Genomic DNA, 26,927 nt, shown 5'->3' on the forward strand with positions numbered 1-26,927 from the left:
GCTCTGCGGAAAGCGGAGCCAGGAGGACAGGGTTTCAGCGCATGCGCAACTTAGAACAGGGGCGTGACGACCGCTCGCTGGGCTGACGTCAAGACGCATGCGCAGACTTGAATGTCTCAGAGCGGGAGGAGGGCTTGGAGCGCAGACACGCACCGCGGTCAGGCGCCGGTGCTCCACGCCCCCGCCGTTTCACGGACGCATGCGCAGCAGCGGGGGCGGGCACGTCGGAGGCGCGGGTGTCGGTTGCGCGCACGCAGTGGAACGCCGGGGCAGCGGTGAAGCCAGGGCCGCGGAGACCGGCGCCGGCCCCTGACTGGGATCTGCGGCTGCACGCCGCCATGGATTAACAGCAAAGCCGGAGCACCCAGTGAGCCGCCTCGCTCAGGCCTCTGCAGCTCGCCATGAACATCGACGTGGAGTTCCACATCCGCCAGAACTACCCGTGGTCCAAACTGCCCGGGAATGTCCGCCAGGTGAGCCCGAGGCTCCGGGGGAGAGGAGCCCAGCCTCGGCCTTCCCCCTCAGTCAACAGCTTCAGCTCTCTCCCCGCTCCACAGGGAGCTGAACGCAGGCTGCTACTCGCAATGCAGTACTGAGGGAGTGCTGCACTGTCAGAGGGTCGGTACTGAGGGAGTGCCACACTGTCAGAGGGTCAGTACTGAGGGAGTGCTGCACTGTCAGAGGGTCGGTACTGAGGGAGTGCCGCACTGTCAGAGGGTCAGTACTGAGGGAGTGCCGCACTGTCAGAGGCTCAGTACTGAGGGAGTGCCGCACTGTCAGAGGGTCAGTACTGAGGGAGTGCTGCACTGTCAGAGGGTCAGTACTGAGGGAGTTCTGCACTGTCAGAGGGTCAGGACTGAGGGAGTGCTGCACTGTCAGAGGGTCAGTACTGAGGGAGTGCTGCAGTGTCAGAGGGTCAGTACTGAGGGAGTGCTGCACTGTCAGAGGGTCAGTACTGAGGGAGTGCTGCACTGTCAGAGGGTCAGTACTGAGGGAGTTCTGCACTGTCAGAGGGTCAGGACTGAGGGAGTGCTGCACTGTCAGAGGGTCAGTACTGAGGGAGTGCTGCAATGTCAGAGGGTCAGTACTGAGGTAGTGCCGCACTGTCAGAGGGACAGTACTGAGGGAGTGCTGCAGTGTCAGAGGGTCAGTACTGAGGGAGCCCCGCACTGTCAGGGGGTCAGTACCTAGGGAGTGCTGCAGTGTCAGAGGGTCAGTACTGAGGGAGTGCTGCACTGTCAGGGTCAGTACTGAGGGAGTGCTGCACTGTCAGAGGGTCAGTACTGAGGGAGTGCTGCACTGTCAGAGGGTCAGTACTGAGGGAGTGCCACACTGTCAGAGGGTCAGTACCTAGGGAGTGCTGCACTGTCAGAGGGTCAGTACTGAGGGAGTGCTGCACTGTCAGAGGGTCAGTACTGAGGGAGCCCCGCACTGTCAGGGGGTCAGTACCTAGGGAGCGCTGCACTGTCAGAGGGTCAGTACTGAGGGAGTGCTGCACTGTCAGAGGGTCAGTACTGAGGGAGTGCTGCACTGTCAGAGGGTCAGTACTGAGGGAGTGCTGCACTGTCAGAGGGTCAGTACTGAGGGAGTGCTGCACTGTCAGAGGGTCAGTACTGAGGGAGTGCCGCACTGTCAGAGGGTCAGTACCTAGGGAGTGCTGCACTGTCAGAGGGTCAGTACTGAGGGAGTGCCGCACTGTCAGAGGGTCAGTACTGAGGGAGTGCCGCACTGTCAAGAGGGTCAGTGCTGAGGGACAGCTGCACTGTCAGAGGGTCATTGCTGAGGGAGTGCCACACTGTCAGAGAGTCAGTACTGAGGGAGTGCCACACTGTCAGAGGGTCAGTACTGAGGGAGTGCCACACTGTCAAGAGAGTCAGTACTGAGGGAGTGCCGCACTGTCAGAGGGTCAGTACTGAGGGAGTGCCACACTGTCAAGAGAGTCAGTACTGAGGGAGTGCCGCACTGTCAGAGAGTCAGTACTGAGGGAGTGCTGCACTGTCAGAGGGTCAGTACTGAGGGTGTGCTGCACTGTCAGAGGGTCAGTACTGAGGGAGTGTCACACTGTCAGAGAGTCAGTGCTGAGGGAGTGCTGCACTGTCAGAGGGTCAGTGCTGAGGGAGTGCCGCACTCTCAGAGGGTCAGTACTGAGGGAGTGCCGCACTCTCAGAGGGTCAGTACTGAGGGAGTGCCACACTGTCAGAGGGTCAGTACTGAGGGAGTGCTGAACTGTCAGACGGTCAGTACTGAGGGAGAGCTGCACTGTCAGAGGGTCAGTATTGAGGGAGAGCTGCACTGTCAGAGAGTCAGTACTGAGGGAGTGCTGCACTGTCAGAGGGTCAGTGCTGAGGGAGTGCCGCACTGTCAGAGGGTCAGTACTGAGGGAGTGCCGCACTATCAGTGGGTCAGTACTGAGGCAGTGCTGCACTGTCAAGGGTCAGTACTAAGGGGGCGCTGCACTGGCAGAGGGTCAGCACAGAGGCTCACTACTGAGGTAGTGCTGCACTGTCAGAGGGTTGGTGCTGAGGAAGCTTTCACCTTCAGAAGGTCAGTGCTGAGGGTGCTCTGCACTCTCAGAAGGGCAGTGCTGATAGGAGCGCTGCACTCAGAGGGTCAGTGCTCAGGGAACACTGCACTGTCAAGAGGGTCAGTGCCCAGGCAACGTGTCCAGCGGATGTTCACAAGCAGGTTCCGGGAATGAAGAACTTGTCATATGTGGAGCGGTTGGGGACATTGGGCTTGTACTCAATGGAGTTTAGAAGGATGCGGAGGAATCTTACTGAGAGGCTTGGATAGAGTGAATTTGGAGAAGACGTTTCCTCTAGTAGGAGAGACTAGAACTCGAGGGCACAGCCTCCGACTGAAGGGATGATCCTTTGAAACTGAAATGAGGAGATGGGCGGCATGATGGTGCAGTGGATAGCGCTGCTGCCTCGCAGCGTCGAGGACCAGGTTCGATCCTGGCCCCGGGTCACTGTCTGTGTGGAGTTTGCACATTCTCCCTATGTCTGCGTGGGTCTCACCCCACAACCCAAAGATGTGCAGGGTAGGTGGATTGGCCACGCTAAATTGCTCCATAATTAATTAGAAAAAAAAAGAATTGGGTACTTTAAATCTATTTTTTTTAAAAACTGAAATGAGGAGGAATTTGTTCAGCCAGTGGGTGGGGAATTTGTGGAACTCTTTGCCGCAGAAGGCTGTGGAGGCCAAATCACTGAGTGTCTTTAAGTCAGAAATAGATATTTTCTTGATTAAGATGGGGATCAGGAGTTACGGGGAGAAGGCAGGAAAATGGGGATGAGAAACATATCAGCCATGATTGGATGGCGGAGTAGACTCGATGGGCCGAATGACAAAATTCTGCTCCTATACCTTATGGAACGGCAACACTGCCTGACAGCGCCGAGGGAGCGCAGCACTGTCTGCAAGCTCCAGTACGGAGGGAGGATCAGTGCCGAGTGTGCTCCGGGCATCGGTGGGCTGCTCCTGCCAAGGGAGCACTTAATATGCTTTATAATTATAAATGTTGTACACTCATTGTTCCTTCCCCCAAGATTCTGTTCTAAGTTATGTCAATCTTAAAACTTGTTTACTTCAGTAGTGACCACTCATAAGGGTGCTAAAAGTATTTTTAATTCTCCTCACTTCTAGATTTTCTTAAGAAGTATGGTGTTTATTGACTCAATTATTCTCTTGTTCTGGTTACTTTTCCTTAATTCCCAAACTAACCTCTTGGTTGCTTTCTCTGCGAGGACCACTGTAGATTCTTTGTTTCAAACTCGGCAATCTTTTGGTGTCTTACAACATTCAGATTAATTAATCCTCACCCGTCTTCTGCTCAGTAAATTAGGAAGTTTTTTTTTACTCTGCTTACAATGCAGGTTTACCAAACTCATTTAAATCATAGAATCCCTACAGCGTTGAAAGAGGCCATTTGGCCTCTTTAAGTCTGCTCCGACCCCCTGAAAGAGCACTCTACCCACAACCACTCCCCCCACCCTATCCCGGTAACCCCGCCTAACCTGCACATAGATGTTTACAGCATGGAAACTGGCCCTTCGGCCCAGCTTGTCCATGCCGCCCAGTTTCTATTACTGAACTGGATCAACTTGCCCACATTTGGCCCATATCCCTCTATACCCACCCTGCCCATGTAACTGGCTAACTGCTGTTTAAAGGACAAAATTGTACCCGCCTCTACCACTTCCTCTGGCAGCCCATACCAGATGCTCACCACCCTCTGTGTGAAGAAATTTCCCCTCTGGTCTCTTTTGTATCTCTCCCCTCTCACCTTAAACGTTTGCCCTCTAGTTCTACACTCCTCTACCTTTGGGAAAAGATGTTGACTATCTACGTTATCTATGCTCCTCGTTATTTTACAGACCTCTATAAGTTCACCCCTAAGCTTCTACGCTCCACGGAACTAGGTCCCAGCCTATCCAGCCTCTCCTTATAACTCAGACCACCAAGTTCTGATTAAATCTCTTCTGCACTCTTTCTAGTTTAACAATATGGGAGGAAACTGGAGCACCCGGAATTGAACCCGGGTCTCTGGCGCTGTGAGACAGCAGTCCTCGCCGCTGTGCCACCCTTTTTTACTGTGACTATCATGTGTGCGAGCTGTAAACTGCACATACCAGTTCCAGGCTGCCACTGAACATGGATGGCTCAACGTCACTTTATACAGCCTCAAGCAGGTTTGGTCTGCCCAGATGTTATGATTTCTAAACCTTGGGTTCAGTTTTTTTTCTTCAGAACAGGCAGGGTCCATTTCCTTTTTCTGTTTCAGTTAGGATCGTGCATAGTTTTAAGCTTCTACTCGTGCTGTTTATAAACCCAACTCTTCTATTCTGATCTTTTCACTGTAATAACCTCCCAGCTTGTTTACGATGCATTCACCCCCTTTTCTACAATTAAAACTCTTAATTTTAAGAATTAATGTTTTAATCTAAAGCGCATGAGCCGTGAACTAGATATTCACAACAGAAGAGATCAGCGAACCTTTGTTATCTGAAGCTGTTGTTCTCCATCCCCCCCTGCCCCACATCACCCCTGCACTGCTGTATCCCCATATTTAGAGAATAGGCCTCTCTGCCCCTACAGCTCCATCACCTGAAAGCTGGTACTGATGTATGTCAAATTTTGTTGCTTGAAGGCGTCAGTGTCAATATAATGTTCTGCTTTATTGAACAATAACTATATATGTAGGATACAGGAATTGGAACACTTATTTTTATTAAAAAAGGGATTGTGACATCCTTAAAATGCAAATTAAGACATTTTTGAAAATGAAGCAGAATTTTTTTTGAAATTGCAGCTATGCCCACATTTACATAGTGAGCTGATTGCCTTATTTTGCAAATGAAAGAATGTCCTGCTTTGCATGCCATGCATAAGTTTTACTTAGGGGTGCAAGATCTACCTGAGTTTAATCTGCGGACGACTAAATCTGAAGTGATGAGAAGTGTTGCATGCAGTAGGTATTGTTGGACTAATTCAACATGGAAGCATTGTTGCCACACAGCGCTGAGGATCCGGGTTCGATCCCAGCCCCGGGTCACTGTCCATGTGGAGTTTGCACATTCTCCCGTGTCTGCGTGGGTCTCACCCCCACAACCCAAAAAGATGTGTAGGGTAGGTGGATTGGCTGCTCTAATTAATTGCCCCTTAATTGGAAAAAAAGAATAATTCAACATGGAAATCTGATGCAGCAATGGAAAATAGTGCTAGATAGGATAGCAACTGAGCTTCACAGAGCAACTGCTGTCATTTAGAGATGCTGTCTTTTGTTCGCTGCTAAACTGAGGGGATAAATTGTAAATTAAATATGGCTCCAGGGATCAGGGTTTTTACTGCAAGGTGAGGTTGGAGAAGCTGGGATTCTTTTCCTTTGCTCCAAGGAGATTGAGGGGAGATTTGATAGAGGTGTAGAAGATTATGATAGGTTTAGATAAGGTAGACAAAGAAAAGCTGTTCCCATCAGTTGATGGTGCAAGGAGTAGGGGGCACAAGTATGAGGTTTGGGGCAAGAGATATAGGAGGAATCTGAGGCTGAACATTTTTACACAGGGTGCTAATGACCTGGATCTTGCTACCCACAAGGGTGGTGGAAGCAGAGACAATCAAAGATTTCATAAGGAAATTACACAGACACTTAAGGTACATGAATATGCTGGGCTGTGGAAATATAGCGGGGGAATGGGACTGACTGGATTGCCAATTGGCCTCCTGTACCAGATGGAATCTGATTCTATGAGAGTATAAGAACCCTTCCTGTTTATTTCCTTTGTTCCCATTTCTTTTCCTTTTTTGGTCTGTTGACCCATAATCAGGATGTGCCTTTAAGCGGAAGACTCAAAGTTGAAACAGCCTGCTTGCCAGGAAAAAAGCAAATTACTGCGGATGCTGGAATCTGAAACAAAAGAGAAAATGCCGGAAAATCTCAGGTCTGGCAGCATCTGTAGCGAGAGAAAAGAGCTCTCTGATTCATCTTTCGTTCTCACTCCACAGTATAAATATTTCCCACTTACTCGGTCTGTTAGCTTTGACAAAGAGTCATTGGACTCGAAACGTTAGCTCTTTTCTCTCCTTACAGATGCTGCCACATCTGCTTGCCAGGATGCTGTGTTCCCAGATTTTGGAGAGGAGAAACCAGACTCTTTGACACCGAGTGGATCTTGGGAACCAGGTTGTGGAGGGAGTTGGTTTGATTGTGTCATATGAGAGTACTTTTAAGAAATGGATGTTTATAAATGGGTGTGTATATAAATATCTGCAGTGAGCGTACCTTTAAGAAATGGGTGTTTAAGAAATGTACCGTTAAGAAATGGGTGTTTATCAGTGATGTCAGAGAGTGGGTGGAGCTGGGCTGTCTGTCAGCTTTTTACTTTCATTTTAGGCTGTTTGCTGCAGGGTGTGTTTTAGTTTCGTTTTCAGAGCTGGATAGCTGCAGTCACAGCCAGAAGCTGTATGAATCTCTCTCTGTAATCTAAAGACTGTAAATCGATCCTGGTGATTTAAAACTAATAACAGTAGTGACTTTAACGTGGTGTGCTTCTGGTAAAAGGTGTTTTAATTCGTATGGATGTTAAAAGGAACGCTTAAAGGATTACTTAGTGTTGTAGTCTTTGGGGGTTGTATTTGAATTGATGGTTGCTAAGATGTTCACTGTAGTGAACTTGAGTTCATAGAATAAACATTGTTTTGCTTTAAAAAATACTTTTCCATTTCTGCTGTACCAAAGCTTTAGAGTGGGCCGTGTGTTCCCCATACCACAATCTATTAAAAGTTGTGGGTCAGGTGAACTCGATGATACACTTTGGGGTTCTCTAAACCCTGGCCCACAATAATTGGTTAACTGGCAACCAGTGGGTTGGCCAGCCGCAGTGTTCTGGCTGACAACAGTCAGTGATTGGTTCCTGTGTGATGCTTTCTGATAGAACTGGGCAGAGGTGTTCTGTCTTTGGAAGTGAAAGGAATGTGCTCTCTCGCACCCTGCTTTCTGAAGTGAAGGAACTGCTCTATTATTCTGAAAGCAGTGAGGGCCCGGCATACCCTTTGCTGGAGACCTGAAATAATGCTGGGTCTGCAGAGAAGGTAGACACATGCCAGAGAAAACCATATCAAGCTTAGAAGGAAGGAGTACCAGGACAGTTAGTCAAGGACAGTATTACGGTGGCAGAAAGGACATTTGATGAGGACTCGTCTACTGAGGTAGCATGGGCTGAGGTTAGAAACAGGAAAAGAGAGGTCACCCTGTTAGGGGTTTTCTATAGGCCTCCGAAAAGTTCCAGAGATGTAGAGGAAAGGATTACAAAGATGATTCTGGATAGGAGCAAAAGCAACAGGGTAGTTGTTATGGGGGACTTTAACTTTCCAAATATTGACTGGAAACGCCAAAGTTCGAGTACTTTAGATGGGTCCGTTTTTGTCCAATGTGTGCAGGAGGGTTTCCTGACACAGTATGTAGATAGGCCAACGAGGGGCGAGGCCATATTGGATTTGGTACTGGGTAATGAACCAGGACAGGTGTTAGATTTGGAGGTAGGTGAGCACTTTGGTGATAGTGACCACAATTCGATTACGTTTACTTTAGTGATGGAAAGGGATAGCTATATACCGCAGGGCAAGAGTTATATCTGGGGAAAGGCAATTTTGATGCGATAAGACAAGACTTAGGATGCATCGGATGGAGAGGAAAACTGCAGGGGATGTCCTTGATATGTATGTACCTGTCAGGCAGGGAGGTCGAGCAAGGGAACCGTGGTTTACTAAAGCAGTCGAAACAGTTGTCAGGAGGACGAAGGAGACTTGTGTAAAGATGAGACATGAAGGTTCAGTTCGGGCGCTCGAGAGTTACAAGTTAGCTAGGAAGGACCTAAAGAAAGAGCTAAGAAGAGCCAGGAGGGGACATGAGAAGTCTTTGGCAGGTAGGATCAAGGATAACCTGAAAGCTTTCTATAGATATGTCAGGAATAAAAGAATGACTAGGGTAAGAGTAGGGCCAGTCAAGGACATTAGTGGGAAGTTGTGTGTGGAGTCCAAGGAGATAGGAGAGGTGCTAAATGAATATTTTTCGTCAGTATTCACACAGGAAAAAGACAATGTTGTCAAGGAGAATACTGAGATTCAGGCTACTAGACTAGAAGGGCTTGAGGTTCATAAGGAGGAGGTGTTAGCAATTCTGGAAAGTGTGAAAACAGATAAGTCCCCTGGGCCGGGTGGGATTTATCCTAGGATTCTCTGGGAAGCTAGGGAGGAGATTGCTGAGCCTTTGGCTTTGATCTTTAAGTCATTTCTGTCTACAGGAATAGTGCCAGAACCTTCCCATCGTGATCACCCAAGGGCTTTTTCAAGAGAGTAGGTAGGAGTATTATGGGGTTTGTGTGGGCGAATAAGACCCCAAGGGTAAGGAGAGTGTTCCTGGAACGCAGCAGGGACCAAGGAAGGTTGGCGCTGCCAAACCTAGGGAGCTACTACTGGGCAGCAAATGTGGCGATGATCCGCAAGTGGGTTATGGAGGGAGAGGGGGCGGCATGGAAGAGGATGGAGATGGCGTCCTGTAAAGGAACGAGCTTGGGGGCGCTGGTGACGGTACCGCTGCCGTTCTCGCCGTCAAAATATACCACGAACCCGGTGGTGGCGGCAACGCTAAGGATCTGGGGCCAATGGAGACGGCACAGGGGTGCAGTGGGAGCCTCGGTGTGGTCCCCGATCAGGGGTAACCACCGGTTTGTCCCGGGGAAGATGGACGGGGGGGGGTCCAGGGCTGGCATCGGGCGGGGATTAGAAGAATGGGGGACCTGTTCATTGACGGGACATTTGCGAGCTTAGGGGCACTGGAGGAGAAGTTTGAGCTACCCCCGGGAAATGCATTTAGATATATGCAGGTGAGGGCTTTTGTGAGGCGACTGGTCAGGGAATTCCCGTTGCTCCCGGCACAAGAAATTCAAGACAGGGTGATATCGGGTGTATGGGTCGGGGAGGGCAAGGTTTCGGCAATACAACAAGAGATGAAAGAAGAGGGGGAAGCGCTAGCAGAAGAGTTGAAGGGTAAATGGGAGGAGGAGCTGGGGGAGAGATCGAGGAAGGTTTGTGGGCTGATGCCCTGGGTAGGGTTACTTCCTCCTCCTCATGTGCCAGGCTCAGCCTGATACAATTTACGGTGGTTCACAGAGCGCACTTGACGGGGGCGAGGTTGAGTAGGTTCTTTGGGGTAGAGGACAGATGCGGAAGATGTTCTGGGAGTCCGGCGAACCATGTCCATATGTTTTGGTCATGCCCGGCACTGGAGGGGTTCTGGAGAGGAGTGGCGGGAGCAATATCTCAGGTGGTGACAGTCCGGGTCAAGCCAAGCTGGGGGCTAGCAATATTTTGAGTAGTGGACGAGCCGGGAGTGCAGAAGGCGAAAGAGGTCAGCATTCTGGCCTTTGCGTCCCTAGTAGCCCACAAAGGATCTTGCTAATGTGGAAGGAGGCGAAGCCCCCTAGCGTGGAGGCCTGAATAAACGACATGGCCGGGTTCATAAAGCCAGAGAGGATTAAGTTTGCCTTAAGGGGGTCTGCGCAGGGGTTCTACAGGCGGTGGCAACTGTTCCTAGACTATCTTGCGGAATGTTAGAGGAAGTTCGGTCAGCAGCAGCAACCCTGGGGGGGGCGGGGGGGGGGGGGGGGGGGGGGATGGGGGATTGCTTGGGGGGGATGGAGGAGCAGGAGATAACATGAAGGGTGGGGGAAACTGGCACGTGCAGGAGAGAGCCAGTGTATAAAGCTATGTACATATACCATTTTGCCATGTATATATCTTGCTCAGTGAGATTTTGTGTTACTTTGTTACCGGGGGGGGGGTTATTGTTTGTAAGGGGAAAAAAATTGTGTTGGTAAAAAACTTCAATAAATATTTTTTTTTTTTAAAAAGGAATAGTGCCAGAAGTCTGGAGGATAGCAAATGTTGTCCCCTTGTTCAAGAAGGGGAGTAGAGACAACCCCGGTAACTAGACGAGTGAGCCTTACTTCTGTTGTGGGCAAAGTCTTGGAAAGGCTTATTAGAGATAGGATGTATATTCATCTGGAACGGAATAATTTGATTAGAGATAGTCAACACGGTTTTGTGAAGGGTAGGTCGGGCCTCACAAACCTTATTGAGTTCTTTAAGAAGGTGACCAAACAGGTGGATCAGTGTAAAGCAGTTGATGTGGTGTATATGGATTTCAGTAAAGTGATTGATAAGGTTCCCCATGGTAGGCTACTGCAGAAAATATGGAGGCATGGGATTCAGGGTGATTTAGCAGTTTGGATCAGAAATTGGCTAGCTGGAAGAAGACAAAGGGTGGTGGTTGATGGGAAATGTTCAGACTGGAGTCCAGTTACTAGTGGTGTACCACAAGGATCTGTTTTGGGGCCACTGCTATTTGTTATTTTTATAACTGACCTGGAGGAGGGCGTAGAAGGATGGGTGAGTAAATTTGCAGATGACACTGAAGTCGGTGGAGTTGTGGACAGTGCGGAAGGATGTTACAAGTTACAGAGGGACATAGATAAGCTGCAGTGCTGGGCTGAGAGGTGGCAAATGGAGTTTAATGCAGAAAAGTGTGAGGTGATCCATTTTGGAAGGAATAACAGGAAGACAGAATACTGGGCTAATGGTAAGATACTTGGTATTATGGATGAGCAGAGAGATCTCGGTGTCCATGTACATAGATCCCTGAAAGTTGCCACCCAGGTTGAGAGGGTTGTTAAGAAGGCGTACGGTGTGTTAGCTTTTATTGGTAGACGGATTGAGTTTCGGAGCCATGAGGTCATGTTGCAGCTATACAAAACTCTGGTGCGGCCGAATTTGGAGTATTGCGTGCAATTCTGGTCGCTGCATTATAGGAAGGATGTGGAAGCATTGGAAGGGGTGCAGAGGAGATTTACCAGAATGTTGCCTGGTATGGAGGGAAGATCTTATGAGGGAAGACTGAGGGACTTGAGGCTGTTTCCGTTAAGAGAGAAGAAAGTGAAGAGGTGACTTAATTGAGGCATACAAGATGATCAGAGGATTAGATAGGGTGGACAGTGAGAGCCTTTTTCCTCGAATGGTGATGTCTAGCACGAGGGGACATAACTTTAAATTGAGGGGAGATAGATATAGGACAGATGTCAGAGGTAGGTTCATTACTCAGAGAGTAGTAAGGGCGTGGAATGCCCTGCCTGCAACAGTAGTGGACTCGCCAACACTAAGGGCATTCAAATGGTCATTGGATAGACATATGGACGATAAGGGAATAGTGTAGACGGGCTTTAGAGTGGTTTCATAGGTCGGCGCAACATCGAGGGCCGAAGGGCCTGTACTGCGCTGTTATGTTCTATGTTCTAAAACGAAAGCATGAACTTCAGACAGACGTTAACTGGAATGCATCCCAGTGCTTCAGTGATCTATATCCTTTTATTTTTATCAATATTTTCTCTCCCTTTCCACTACCCTTTCTCCTTTGTCTGTGTGTGTGTGTGTTTATATAGAGGTGAATTTAGAAAGGGGTGGTAGATAAATTTTCTCTGTTTAATTATAATATGGCACATAATAAAAGGTTGCTTGCATTGTAAAGTTACAAACCTGGCAACTATTGTTTATTGGGTTCAACCAAGGATCTAATTTCACCTGTCTTGCGACCACGGGTCAAGTGGGGCTGGGATTGACCGCTCAATAGCCCAGGTTGTAGTGTCTGTATTCAGTTGTGTAAGTTTTGTGAAGAATGATATTTTACCACTAGTAATGAGAATGCAATAGATCTGTGCAGAATTTTGTGCAGTACTTTGTGTCAGCTATGCATTCAGGTCCATCCACAAACATGAACTACCCCCACCACCAAAGCACTGTGGCAGCAACTCATCAAGGCACCCTAGACTGCACCTTCCAAAACCATTACAGCTGCCATCTAGAAGGGCGGCAGTCATATGGGAACACCATGACCTGGAGGTTCCCCACCAAGCCACTAGCCATCCTGATATCGAAATATATCACCGTTCCTTCACTGTCGCTGGGTCAAAAGCCTGGAACTCCTCCCAAGCAGCACTGTGGATGTGCCTACACCTCAAGGACTGCAGCGGTTCAAGAAAGCAGCTCACCACCACCTTCTGAAGAGCAACTAGGGATGGGCAATAAATGCTGGCCTAACCAGCGACTCCCAGATCCTATGATTGGATTACAACAATACTTTGGGACTTACGTTGGCACAGTCATAAAGTGGTTATGTTACTGGAGTCGTAATCCAGAAGCCTGGACTAAGAGTACTGAAAAATAAAAGAAGCAGATGGCCTGGCCATTTGCTGGGGCTGCTTATATATGATCAATTAATGAGTATCAGAAAATGCTGGAAATGTTTAGCGGTCTGGCAGTCTGTGTAGAAAGGGAAATATAGTTCATGTTTCAGATGGATGACCTTTTGCCTACTTTTGCCAGTCGAGGATATTGAGGGTGACAGCACCAAGGTGGGTGCTTGAAGATACAGATCAGGCATTAAGAGGGCGTTATAAAACATTCATGATAATGGTTTCGGGATGAGGAGCCCTGTTACGTAGATAAACTGGAGAAGCTGGGATCATTTCTCTTCGAAAAGAGAAAATTGAGAGGAGATTTGATGGAGCTACTCAAAATCATGAGAGGGTTGGACGGAGTTGATGGGATGGAAGAATTGAGGAGGAGAGGGTACAGATGTAAGGTTATTGTCAAAAGAAGCAATGGAGACATGAGAAACCTTTTCACGCAGCGCGTGGTTAGTATCTGGAATGCACTGCCTGAGAATATGTGGAGAGGGGGGGTGGGGGGCAGGTTTAATCAAGGCATTCCAGAGGAAATTAGATTATCTGAAAAGGAATAATGTACAGGGTTATGACAATGTGGGGCATAAACGTTCAGCAATACTCAAATTTTGCACTACTGAGTATTGTCTGATATTGAAAGATCTGTGAATGGCATGCACTTCCTGTCCCCAAAATGTACTTCCCATTCTCTTTTTTTTGTCATGCTTTAATGGCTATACTTACATTAGAAATGCTAAAAGATTTACATTATATTTTTGGTACGTCACGTCATGCTGTTGATGCTGGGTGTGAATGCTGGAAGCCTCTGTACCCCTCTCTCTCCTGTAAGACTTGAAACCTTTCATCGCCCTTTCACTCTTCTGTCTTAATCTCTTGTGTGGCTCAGTGTTGAATTTTGTTTGCTCGTCTGTCTTGGGACTTTTTATCACATTGACGTTGCATGCTAAATGTGCCTTGTTTGTAGAAGTTACTGCGTGGATCAAGTAACTGAAATCTGACCATTTACTCCACCTGACCTTTTTTCATATTAATCAAGTCTCAATCTTCATCCAATAAATTGGCACCTGGCCCTCCATGTCCTCTTGCCAACTGTTTTTGCCCAGTTTTGGACTGTGGCTTGTGCCGGACTTTGGGTTGCCTGGCCAATCCTATTGGCAGATTGTAAGAAGTCACTCACCTTGACCCCCCCCCCCCTTGCTGCTTGCACCCTCTAAATCGCAAACTGAAAGTTGCACTTGCGTGGCCTGGAATTGACTGGCGCCCGTTCCTCTCTTAATTCAAGGGTGCCTGCTCCTTCGTTAACTTATAATTCTGCTGTTGTGCCAACTGCTTCGCTAATTTATTGATTTTTGCTTGCTTTATGAATTTACTTCTCCATTGTGCTATTGATTTGTGTTCCTGTCTCAACCTGCTTCATTAGTTTGGTGTGCCCACAGTACCATTAGCACGATTTGTTCCATTGAGCTGCTGAGACATTGCAATGCTCTCTGCTTCGTGGATTGTTAGCCGTTTCCTTGTTAATTTACCTACTTTTTCTCTGGTCTCCTCGCCACTCAATCGACTCATGCCAATTACATTTATACCTCTGTCAGTGGCCCACCTTTGTTTTATTTATTGATTCATCGGTATGGCTGGTGCGTTATGAATTTATTGATCCACTGGATTGTACCTGATTGTAGCTTTGGCATTTTCTGCTGCGCGCTCTTACTTCGTCCCGTAATGTCTTTCATTCACTGGTGTTTGCTATTCGATATGTTTACTGAGTCACTGTCCATCTACCTTGTGCTGTTTCATTTGATTTGTTATTTTCGTGATGTTGGTTGAGGGATAATATTGGACAGGACACTGGGGAGAGCGTCCCTCCTCTCCTAAAAATAGTGTCCCGGGATCTTTAAAGTCCACCCGAAAGGGCAGATCGGGCTTTGGTTTGATGCCACAGCTGAAAGACGGCACCTGTGACAGTGCAGCATTCTCCCTCCATGCCACTGGGTGTGCTAGCCTGAATTTTTGTGCTCAAGAGTCCCTGGAGTAGGACTAGAACCCCCCAAAAAAATCCACGTGGAGGCCCGACCGGGCCTACTTCAAAACCCGACCCCAGGAGCGCCCAAAGAGGGAACAGACCACGGGACTCAGCCCAACCTGCATCAGGAAGCCCCTGCCCACGGCCCAGGACCCCCGAAATAGCGGAGACCCCGCGCGAGGACCCAGACGCGCTGCAAGGTATTCCCGTACCCGCAGAATGCCGGGACCCATCCGGATCGGAAACATGCCCCCCCCCCAGCAATCCTCTACCTCAACCAGCGCCCGGGACCCTGCCTGACGCGACCCCAGAAACGTAACCAGTGCCCTGGACCCCGCCAGACGCAATCACTTACCTTCCACAAGGTCAGACGTCGCCCATCGGATCCCAGGACCATCCAGCCGCAGCCGCCGACCGAGGAAGTGAGGGAAACGCGGCGGTCTGCAGGTTAGACTGAAGCCACGCGGTTTCAAGACACCTCTCCCCAGCATACTCCTGGCAAATGTCCAAGTGATCAAAAACAAGCTGGATGAACTTAACGCTAGACTTACCTCTCAGAGGAAAGTAAGAGACAGCTGTGTGCTCTGTTTCACAGAGACATGGCTCACCTCCGCCTCACTGGACTGTGCCATACAACCTGAAGGTTTCTCAATTCACCAAGCGGACCGCACCGCGTCATCAGGCAAAGCGAAGGGTTGGAGGGGTTTGCCTCCTTATCAACTCTTCCTGGTGCTTGGATGTGGCGACCCTGGCGACCTACTGCTCCCCGGATCTGGAATACCTGACCGTGAAGTGCCGCCCATACTATCTTCCACGTGAGTTCACTTCAGCCATTATCACAGTGGTCTACACCCCACCCCAGGCAAAGGTGAGGAAGGCGCTGGACAAACTGTACACAGTTATAAACTATGAAACAGAACACCCAGAGGCCTTGTTCATCGTGGCCGGAGACTTCAACAAGGCCAACCTCAAGAGTGTACTGCCGGGCAGCACGGTGGCGCAGTGGGTTTGCCGTGCGGCCTCACGGCGCCGAGGTCCCAGGTTCGATCCCGGCTCTGGGTCACTGTCCGTGCGGAGTTTGCACCTTCTCCCCGTGTTTGCATGGGTTTCGCCCCCACAACCCAAAGATGTGCCGGCTAGGTGGATTGGCCACGCTAAATTGCCCCTTAATTGAAAAAAATGAATTGGGTACTCTAAATTAAAAACAAAAAGTGTACTGCCAACATTCCACCAGCACATCTCCTGTCCCACCAGGGGCGACAACATTCTTGACCACTGCTACTCAAAAATCAAGGGCGACTACCGTTCCATCCCCGACCGCACTTTGAGAAATCAGACCATAAGACGGTGCTCCATCTCTCGGCATACAAGCAGAAACTCAAGCGGGAGAATCCAGCTAAGAAGGTCGTGCAGTGCTGGTCCGAGGAAACAAAAGAGCTCTTACGTGACTGCTTAGAGATAGTGGACTGGTCAATATTTAAGAACTCAGCGACCAACTTAAATGAGTATGCCACCACCGTCACAGACTTCATCAGCAAATGTGTGGACGACTGCGTGCCAAAGAAAGCAGTATGTACGTTCCCCAACCGTAAACCATGGCTCAATCGCGAGATTGACTCCCTACTGAAGGACAGATCTGAGACGTTCAAGTCAGATGACACTGACCTGTACAAGAAATCCAGGTACGACCTCCGCAAAGCCATCCGAGATGCCAAGAGAGCATATCAAACCAAGCTCGAGTCACAGACAGATTCTCGGCGTTTGTGGCAAGGACTGAACAACATAACGGGCTACAAAGCGAAGCCGAGCAGTATCTCTGGCAGCAGCGCACCCCTCCCCGATGAACTCAATGCATTCAATGCTCGTTCGAGGAGGAAACCAACAATCCGCTGTCGAGTGCCCCAGCAGCCCATAACTCACCCATACCCACCATCACAGCTTCCAAAGTCAGATCGGCCTTCCTGAAAGTGAACCCTCGGAAGGCGACAGGTACGGAGGGGATCCCTGGTCGTGCACTCAGAGCCTGCGCAGACCAGCTGGCAGAGGTGTTTGTGGACATCTTTAACCCATCCCTGCTCCACTCTGAGGTCCCCACCTGCTTCAAGAAGACCACCATCATACCAGTGCCAAAGAAGAACCAGGCAACATGCCTCAATGACTACTGCCCGGTGGCCCTGACTTTAGTCGTAATGAAGTGCTTCGAGAGGTTGGTCATGAAATGCATCATCTCCATACTCCCAGAACGCCTTGATCCATTGCAATTTGCATACCGCCGCAACCGGTCCACAGCAGACGCCATTTCCCTGGCCCTACACTCATCCCTAGAGCATCTCGACAACAAGGACTCCTACATCAGACACCTTTTTATTGACTACAGCTCCGCCTTCAACACCGTAATTCCAGCCAAGCTCATATCAAAGCTCCAAAACCTAAGACTTGGCTCCCCACTCTGCAATTGGATTCTCGACTTTCTGATGCACAGACCACAATAGGTAAAAATTAACCTCCACAATAGTCCTCAATACCGGGGCCCCACAAGGGTGCGCACTTAGCCCCCTGCTCTACTCCCTGTACACACATGACTGGGTGGCAAAATTTGGTTCCAACTCCATCTACATGTTTGCTGACGATGCGACCATAGTGGGCCGCATCTCGAATAACGATGAGTCAGAATACAGGAGGGAGATAGAGAACCTAGTGGAGTGGTGCAGCAACAACAATCTCTCCCTCAATGCCAGCAAAACTAAAGAGCTGGTCATTGACTTCAGGAAGCAAAGTACTGTACACACCCCTGTCAGCATCAACGGGGCCGAGGTGGAGATTGTTAGCAGTTTCAAATTCCTAGGGGTGCAGATCTCCAAAAATCTGTCCTGGTCCACCCACATCGACGCTACCACCAAAAAAGCACATCAGCGCCTATACTTCCTCAGGAAACTAAGGAAATTCGGCATGTCCACATTAACTCTTACCAACTTTTACAGATGCACCATAGAAAGCATCCTATCTGGCTGCATCACAGCCTGGTGTGGCAACTGCTCGGCCCTGGACCGCAAGAAACTTCAGAGAGTCGTGAACACAGCCCAGTCCATCACACAAACCTGCCTCCCATTCATTGACTCCACCTACACCTCCAGCTGCCTGGGGAAAGCGGGCAGCATAATCAAAGACCCCCCCCAACCCGGCTTACACACTCTTCCAACTTCTTCCATCAGGCAACATCGGGTCTGAGAATATGCACGAACAGACTCAAAAACAGTTTCTTCCCCGCTGTTACCAGACTCGTAAATGACCCTCTTATGTGCTGACCTCATTAACACTACACCCCTGTATGCTTCATTCGATGCCGGTGCTTATGTAGTTACATTGTGTACCTTGTGTTGCCCTATTATATATTTTCTTTTATTCCCATGTACTTAATGATCTATTGAGCTGCTCGCAGAAAAATACTTTTCACTGTACCTCGGTACACGTGAGAATAAACAAATCCAATCCAATCCAATTCTGACTCCGAGGGAAAATTAATCAAATGCACTGTTTTCGTTTTAGTGAAGGAGACAATTTGGGTGTTATTGGTCTCCATAGCAAATAAAACTTGTGCAAATAATTAGATCAAGGGGTATGGGGAAAGCGTGGGAGTATGGTGTTGAAATAGAGGATCAGCCATGATCATTTTGAATGACGGAGCAGGCTCATAGGGCCGAATCGCCTCCTCCTGCTCCTATTTTCTGTGTTTCTACGAAGTATTCCATATAACTATTAACTTTTAGCCACGATCCTGCGTATGAGAATGTAATTGTATTGACATGCAGTATCCAAATCATCATCAGAGTTTTAATTGTGTGGGAAACGCCCCTTGTTTCAAATGTTTTGATATTTCAAACACTGAAATGTGTTTTTTTGTGCTGGGTTCATTCAGTGGAAGAGCTGACATGAGAGACTCAGAGAGTGCCCAGAGGAAGAGCTCATTCGTGCGTAAAAGTCACATCGAGTATGTAAAAAGGGGTCAGCTGTGGATCGCCTTCTTGCCTCTGGGCCGGGAGGCTGTGGGTTCAAGCCCCATTCCAGAGACTTGAGCACGCAGTGTCAGCTAACGTTCCTAGTGCAGCCCTGTGGGGAATGCTGTAGTCTCTTAGGTGCTACCATTCAGACAGGGTGTTAAGCTGAAGCCCCAGCTGTCCTTTCAGGTGGACATTAAAGATCTCATGTCATTTTGCCATAGAGCAGGTAAATTATCCCTGGTGTCCGGCCGGTATTTATTCCTTAATCAATATCACGGAAAAACAAATCTTCTCGGTGTCTCATTTCTGTTAACTCAAGAATGCACTCTCTTAATTGTGATCTATTTTTGTAACTGTCCATAGGATGTTGCTTCACTCGAGTCAATATTCTTATTATGAATCTCTGACGATAAATGAGGAAGGTGACAACTGCTTTCTGGTGTGGTTTTTTTGACAGAGTCTGGGAAACTCGCAGCGCGAGTATGAGAAACAAGTTCTACTTTACAGCATCCGCAATCAGCTGCGGTACAGAAGCAACTTGGGTAAACGGAACTTTAATGTTGTATCAGTGATGTTTGGTGTACAGTGTTTTCAATTGTATTTACTCCATTCATCATGTCCCAACAGGTCATGTGAGGCCAAGTGCAAACTCCTACACAGTTTCCCTCAGTACATTGGAAGCATGCAACATGTATGAATGAAAGACAAATTTCTCTAACCAGCCACCAAATTAACTATTTATTCCCACTGTCACCAGTGCACCATGACTGCAGTGTGTGCCATCTGTAAGATGGACTGCTGCAACCTGCCAATGGCTCTATCGACAATCACCCAGAAGCATAAGAGCAGTAGCTGCATGGAAGCACCATAGAATCATAGAATGTACAGAGCAGAAGGAGGCCACTCGCCCATTGAGTCTGCACCGGCCTTTGGAAAGAACACCCTGCTTAAGCCCACACCTCCACCCTATCCCCGTAACCCAGTAAACCCACCTAACCTTTTTGGACAATAAGGGGAATTTAGCATGGCCAATCCACCTAACCACATCTTTGGACTGTGGGAGGAAACTGGAGCACCCGGAGGAAACCCACGCAGGCACGGGGAGAACGTGCAGACTCCGCATAGACAGTGACCCAAGCCGGGAATCGAACCTGGGACCCTGGAGCTGTGAAGCAACTGTGCTGACCACTGTGCTACCGTGACGCCCATGCAAGTTCTCCTCCAAGCTACACCCGCTCTGACCTAGAACTATTATCATCCTTCTTTCGTTAACCGCATTGTGAGTCTACCTACACTGCATGAACCGCAGCGGTTCAAGAAAGTAGCTCACCACCACCTTCTTAAAGGCAATTGGAGATGAGTAGTACATGTTGGCCGTGCCAGCAATGCCCATTCTGAGGATGAATACAAAATGGCCCTTCATCCCTTTTTTCCATACCAACACACGTTTGCCAGAAATTAAATTGGAATCTTACCATTATATGTCTGGGATTTCTTGAATAAACCCTAAATTGGCTTGTTCCAAACTGTGCTGCATTACCCAGTCTGAAAGATGGTCAGACAATTGTCCATTCCAGGACATGGTCCTGTGCATCACTGATTCTAACAGCCCCACCATTGGTGACTGTGCCTTCAGTTGCCCCCCCCCCCCATCCCCCCCCCCCCCCCCCCTCCCTTTCCCAAGCACAAGAACTTCCTCCCTAAGCCTCTACCTCTCCTTAAGATGCTGCTTAAAACCAAACTCTTTGACTAAGGTTTTGGTCACCCGTCCTAATAAGTGGCCCCGGTGTCAGATTGTGATTGCAAATGCTCCTGCGAAACATTGCCTCGGAACACTTTGCTTGGTGCAATATAAATGCGGGTTATTGTTGTTGTGATTCTACTGACTGTTTTCTCTTTGTATTCACCCCCTCCCTCCCCCCAGTGAGATACATCAAGAAAGATGAACGCAAGTACTATGAAGAGCTGCTTAAATATAGCAGAGAACACCTCATGCTGTATCCATATCATTTATCTGACATTATGGTAAAAGGACTACGAGTTACACCTTTTTCCTATTATATAGGAATTATGGAGGTGAGTTTCAGCATTCAGGAACGTTAAATTGTCAAGTTTTTAAAATTTGTGCACTCTCCTGAGGTAAAACTCTATCCACTGGGAATTTGATGACAGCAACTAAAGTTATTTCAGCTGTAGCCAGTATTGCTTCTATTCATTGGAGTTCAGATTACTAGCAACAGAACATCAAATCTTACATTGCTTGTTCCTGCGATAAAATCCAACTCCCCCATAGAGGTAACTAGTTCCAGTGGCATCAGCGTTTGGGATTCACACCCCTTTGAAGGTGGTCCAGTGTCATTGTCCGAAAGCTTCTAGTTCTACCTTTCATTATTAAATAGAAAAATCTATGGGAACTATCCCCATACCTTTGAATCCTCTTCCCTTAACTTAAAAAAAAGGTTTTTGGAGAAAGTGGGGACAGATGGAAAGAGTATCTGCCACGATATTGAATCTTCTGCTCATGGAGTCCTGCCATTTTAGGTCATTAAATCAAGGGGCGGCACCAAAGCACAGTGGTTAGCACTGTTGCTTCACAGCTCCAGGGTCCCAAGTTGAATTCCAGGCTTGGGTCACTGCATGTGCGGAATCTGCACGGTTCTCCCCGTGTCTGCGTGGGTTTCCTCCGGGTGCTCCGGTTTCCCCTCACAAGTTTCAAAAGACGTGCTTGTTAGGTGAATTGGACATTCTGAATTCTCTCTGTGTCGGAGGGAGTGTGGCGTCTAGGGAATTTTCACAGTCACTTCATTGCAGTGTTAATGTAAGCCTACTTGTTGTCATAATATCCACTCATGTATATAATGAGATGCAGACAGGCAGTGATTGACACACAGGATAACCAATGAACACACACGACACAGAACAACCAATCACCAGACAGGACACCACCACTATAAAGCCCACAGCGCATTGAGATTCTCTCTCTCTCTCTCTCTCTCTCTCTCTCACAGGACACAGCTACTGAGATAGTTAGAGTGCACAAGCCAGTGAGCACCATCTCCATGTGGTAGAGAGCTAGTCTGGTCAAGCCAGTAGGAGGTTATCAGTTAGATTAATAGAGTGTCAACCCACAGCAGATTATGTACAGCAATCAGCAAGTTCAATAAAACAATGTTGGACCATCTCCTGTGTCGGAAGCCTGTTTCTAGTTTCACTGCATCCAATTGCAGTCAACGTTGAACAATCTCACTTAACACATCACTTGTGACAATAATAAAATATTATTAAGTGTATTTTGCAGGCATGTGATGTGTAGTTCCACTCATTTCACAGGGAGCTTCCCTTGGCATTGTTCTGAAGTTGACCCAGGAAAGTCCTTGATAATTTGAGTATGCGGTAGTGGTTGATTGGCACCCCGTCCTCCACCTTAAACATTCGCTGCTTCCATCAACAGTGCACAGTGGCTGCAGTGTGTACCACTTACAGGATGCATCTCATCCAGCTTCCTTTGACGGCACCTTCCAAATCTGTGACCTCTACCACCAAGGAAGCCCAGGCCAGCAGGCACATGGACACACCACCAAATGCCCCTCTGAGCCACGTACCAAACCGACTTGGAAATGTATATCAACCTTTCTTTACTGTCACTAGGCCCAAGCCTAGGAACACCTCACCTAGCAGCACCCTGTGTATTTACACCGCACAGGCAGCAGCAATTAGAAGAGGCGGCTCACCATAACCTTCTCTGGAGTAATCGGGGCTGGGCAATAAATACTGGAGTGCTTGCATTCCAAGAATGAATTTAACAAAAAAAAATAGCCAGTTGGTAGGAACCTTTTCTATTTGCAGGACCCTGATTCATGCTATATGTAGTGTTAATTAAAATGTGTTAAATAAAACTCAAAGCAAAAGAAATGAGCATGAGTTGGTGAGTAAACAGCAACTCTTGTGATCTTGAAGCAGTTCGCTTCACAAGTAGTTTATTGACGGCAAACTGCTTTGCGACGTCTGGTGGTTGTAAAAATCACCATTTAAATGCAAGATATTTTCTTTAATTGTGGACAATTTTATGAATCCACTGCCCAAAGTTGTTTCTGTTGTGGTCAGTGATTCTGTCCTATTTGCTTCATTCCTTGTAGTCCAGATTTTTAACAGTGCTAGGCCCAGGTTGGACGAATTGGACAGCCCAACTAAGGAGGCGGTAGAGGCACCATGGCGCAAACAACCTCAGATCACTCTAATTCTAACCATGGGAATTGGCCAGCGATTAGTTTTGTTAACGAGCTACTAGATTTTTTTCACCACATGCAAAAGAAAATTGTGTTGGAGAATTGTCATTCAACTCTGATTCCTGATTAAGAGCAGTACTTGTTAAGGTTTGCGTGCAGCTTGCCTGCTGCTTTCTTGCCCTTAGTTAGTGCGTGGCTTGAGAAACAAAAATAGCCTTTTACATTGGCCACCTTCAGTAAGTCAACTGAAATGAAATCTTAAGTCATGCAAAAATAGTTTTCTTTTGGTTACCTGTCTTTAACCATTACATGCTGTGCTAATGCATTGATATCATAGCACCCTAAAGCTGCTGACTATGAAAGATTAAGCGTAACATCTAACTTAAAGATTTTCAGGGCTGTAGTAACTGGGGTTAATTGAGAGCTGTGCCAAAGGGCCAGCACAGATACAATGGGCCGAATGGCCACCTTCTATGTTGTATAATTCTACATAGATTATATGGCTAATTTCTGACAGCCCATGCCATGTATCTAAGCTCCACATGAGCCTGCTTTTTACCTTTCTTTGCTTTACCCCCTCAGCATAATCTTCCAAAATCCATGTTTTATTGGCCCCCGTCAGTTTATTTTTCTCCGTGCTTGGTGCCTCCTCCCATCTTATACAAAATGTCCAAAGATGTGCAGGTTAGGTGGATTGGCCGTGATAAATTGCCCTTAGTGTCCAAAATTGCCCTTAGTGTTGGGTGGGGTTGCTGGGTTGTGGGGATAGGGTGGAGGTGTTGACCTTGGGTAAGGTGCTCTTTCCAAGAGCGGGTGCAGACATCGATGGGCCGTGTGGCCTCCTTCTGCATTGTATATTCTATGATAAAATTGCATAAGTTCAGACCTTTGGGGAGGTTGACAACAGAAGTCAAAAGCCGGAGCCTGAAGGAAACAATTAGTGTAACTTCTGCGGCACCAGCTGGAGCACATTCAAACCCTAGCTGCTGCTGTTAAAATTGGTGAATGCAAACTGAGAAGTTGCCGAGCTGCATCGGTACCTGCAAGCTGCCTAATTGCAACCTGTGGGTGGATTTATAGACCTGTGCAGGGATAGAATTACAAGTTCAACAGCCGCAACATCTCTTCAGTTTTGGACTCCAGTGGAGCTATCATTTTGTTTTGCAAAACCCCCCCCAAAAAAAACATTTTCCTTTTTTCCCCCTCTTTTTCTTTTAGGATATTATGAACAGTGAAAAGAGTTACGATTCATTACCTAACTTCACAGCTGCTGATTGTAAGTCTTTCGTACGCTTAATGTCCTCTGAATAAAACTGATCATGCTGAGCGCACTTCAGCCCAATCTCTGAAGAGCACTGCCTACTAAACTCCCAAGTAACAACAACCTGAATTTACACACCATCTTTATGTAGTAAAACATCCCAACTTCACAGGAGTGTCAAACCAGATTTGACATCGAGCCACCCAAGAAGACGGTGGAGCAGCTGATCAAAGGATTGGTCGTAGACACAGGGTGGAATCCACCCCCCCCCCACCCCCCCAGCCACGGCGTGTCTTGCAGAGGCGGCCCGACATTGGCTGGTGGCAAGGCTGTTCCCGTCCCACCGCTGTTGATGGGTTTTCCTGTTGTTTGTGCTCTTCACTGCCGGGAAACCCCTGGTAGGGGGTTGCCGTTGGCGGGGTCAGAAGATCCTGCCGGTGGGAACAGAGAGGAAAATTTCAGCCATAGGTTTTAAGGAGCAACTGGAAGAGGTGGGGAGGCAGAGAGGCAATTAGGGCCTTTGCAACTGAAGGACTAGCTGTCAATGGTGGAGTGATTCAAGCTGGGGATGAGAGTTGTGAAGGAGGCCAAGATTGGAGGAACACGGATGTCCATTAACTTTTAGGTTTTTGTGGCTCTAGTAAATGGTTGAATGTTCAAAATCAGAGATTCCCGCCGGCGCGAAAGGAAAGAGTATTCCGACCCATACATCCACTCTGGACAATACCATTTTGTGTTTATAAACCTGTTGTCCTGTTTGGAGAGATAACGGCTCAGAAAAGTAATTGAAATCGGTAAACAAAATTTACTGATTTTAAAAAGTGATCTTCCAGAGCTTTCTTTGTGCCTGCTGAATAAAGCAAAAGAAATGGAAGGAATGTCCATGGTCTATGTTGGTTTCTTTAAGAACTGTCTGAATTACATATTTATTTCATGAACACTTTCCCAGACCAATTATCCTCCGCGATCTACGCACCCTTCTAACTCTGGCCTCTTGCAAATCCCACAATTCTTATTGCTGCATCAGTAGCAACCATGTCTTCAACTGTCTGGGCCCTAAACTCTGGAGTTCCCTCCTGAGACTTTTCTGAATTTCTTCCCCTCCTTTCAAACGCTGCATAAAATCTACCTCTTTCGAACAAACCTTTTGTCTCCTGACCTAATATCTCCTAATGCAGCTTGGTTTTGAAACTCCTGTGAAGTGGTTTGCGATGTTCAACTGTGCTAAAGGTAACAAGTGTTATGGATGCCTGGCCAGCTCTCAACAATGGGTAAATACTGAACCAGACGCGTAACTTTTTAAAGTTTTAAGACGGTGCCGAAAGATCAATCCATTACGGGAGTGATAATATTGTGGAGCCCAAACAGATCTGTTGCAGTGAAAATACATTCAGTCATTTAACCACTCACATAGATTTTAGCAGCCCACACAGTTTTTTGCCATTTTTTAATGATGCATCTTTAAAGTGATCATTTGATTTTGACAGAAGCAGGAATGTCTTGATGTGTTTACACAAATAGAGATACAAAGAACAGAAATAGTAAATAAAAATAGTAATATATTAAATAGGGCTTTATAAATAAACTTTATTAAAACAAAAGAAAACAAATTAATATTTAACTTTTAAACTTCACCTCTACCACTAATCGATTACATGTAGTTTCTTAACCTTAACACTGGGTCATAGTTGACATTATAAAAATGCACATTGTTTGGTTTTCGGAATGTGGCGGATTTTATTTAACAATTTTAATGATAAAGCTGCGGCAACTTGAGTCATCAGAGCTGGCTTAAAGGGAAGAGTGTGCAACTTATCTGTTGAGGAATAGCTATTAAATATGAGCAATGAAGCTTTTTTCTTGAGTGTGATCTTATTTTTTATTATGTAAAAAGGTCTGAGACTTCTCGGCATTGGAAGGAACCAGTACATTGACCTCATGAATCAATGTCGATCATCAAAAGTGAGTCCCATTTGTTTTGTCAATTGAAGGAAAGTAAAATTGTTCATTTATTGAAGCGGTGTGATTTTTGTATTGGAAAATTGAGCACCTTGTCTTGGTATTGCGTATCCGTGGGTGTACGGTGACCAGATTCAGAATATCACCCTGATGTATGTCTGTCTGTCTGTCCCTCCCTACCTCCCTCCCTCCCAATGGAACTCTGTGTATGATATAGACTAATAAACGTATGTTGGGACTCCAACATAGGTACTTTGTGGATTATGTTGGCTTTTCTTAATTGCAGAGAAAACTGTATTCACTAATTGTGAAAAATAACCATTTTCCCAGAAATTTTTCAGGCGGAAAACAGCTCGTGACCTGCTACCAGTGAAACCCGTAGAAATTACCATTGAGCCATGGTGGGTGGTGCAGGCTGGTTTCATCACCGAGGATGATATCAAGGTAATGTTACAATGAACAGACCAAAGTAATATTTATTGTATAAGATGAGTTCTCATGCTCTACTTATTGTGGTTAATTGGACCAAAGTGTGAAAATCCAGACTGACATTCTTGTGCAGTGCTGTGGAAAGTGTAAGCGGAGTTTGGTGAGACAAAAGTAGGCTGAAACATTTGCTTTGTCAGGGCTGTCTAATTTGTCTCTTGAGGAAGAGGTAGAAATGGG

At 47.3% G+C, this 26,927-nt stretch overlaps 1 protein-coding gene across 1 annotated transcript in view; it reads left to right on the plus strand.

Annotated features, from left to right (window-relative positions):
* The first annotated feature begins 232 nt into the window (after window positions 1–232).
* Window positions 233–26,927, plus strand: part of fam91a1 (family with sequence similarity 91 member A1) — a 75,004-nt gene continuing 48,309 nt past the window's right edge. Inside the window, exons 1-6 of the mRNA XM_072466947.1 lie at window positions 233–473; window positions 19,273–19,357; window positions 20,740–20,891; window positions 24,260–24,317; window positions 26,197–26,264; window positions 26,592–26,705. Of these exons, the coding sequence (XP_072323048.1) occupies window positions 402–473; window positions 19,273–19,357; window positions 20,740–20,891; window positions 24,260–24,317; window positions 26,197–26,264; window positions 26,592–26,705 (549 nt within the window). The 5' untranslated portion in view covers window positions 233–401. The remainder of the gene's footprint in view (window positions 474–19,272; window positions 19,358–20,739; window positions 20,892–24,259; window positions 24,318–26,196; window positions 26,265–26,591; window positions 26,706–26,927) is intronic.

The sequence above is a fragment of the Scyliorhinus torazame genome, chromosome 11, assembly GCF_047496885.1.
Source record: "Scyliorhinus torazame isolate Kashiwa2021f chromosome 11, sScyTor2.1, whole genome shotgun sequence".
In the NCBI taxonomy this organism is placed as follows: domain Eukaryota; kingdom Metazoa; phylum Chordata; class Chondrichthyes; order Carcharhiniformes; family Scyliorhinidae; genus Scyliorhinus; species Scyliorhinus torazame.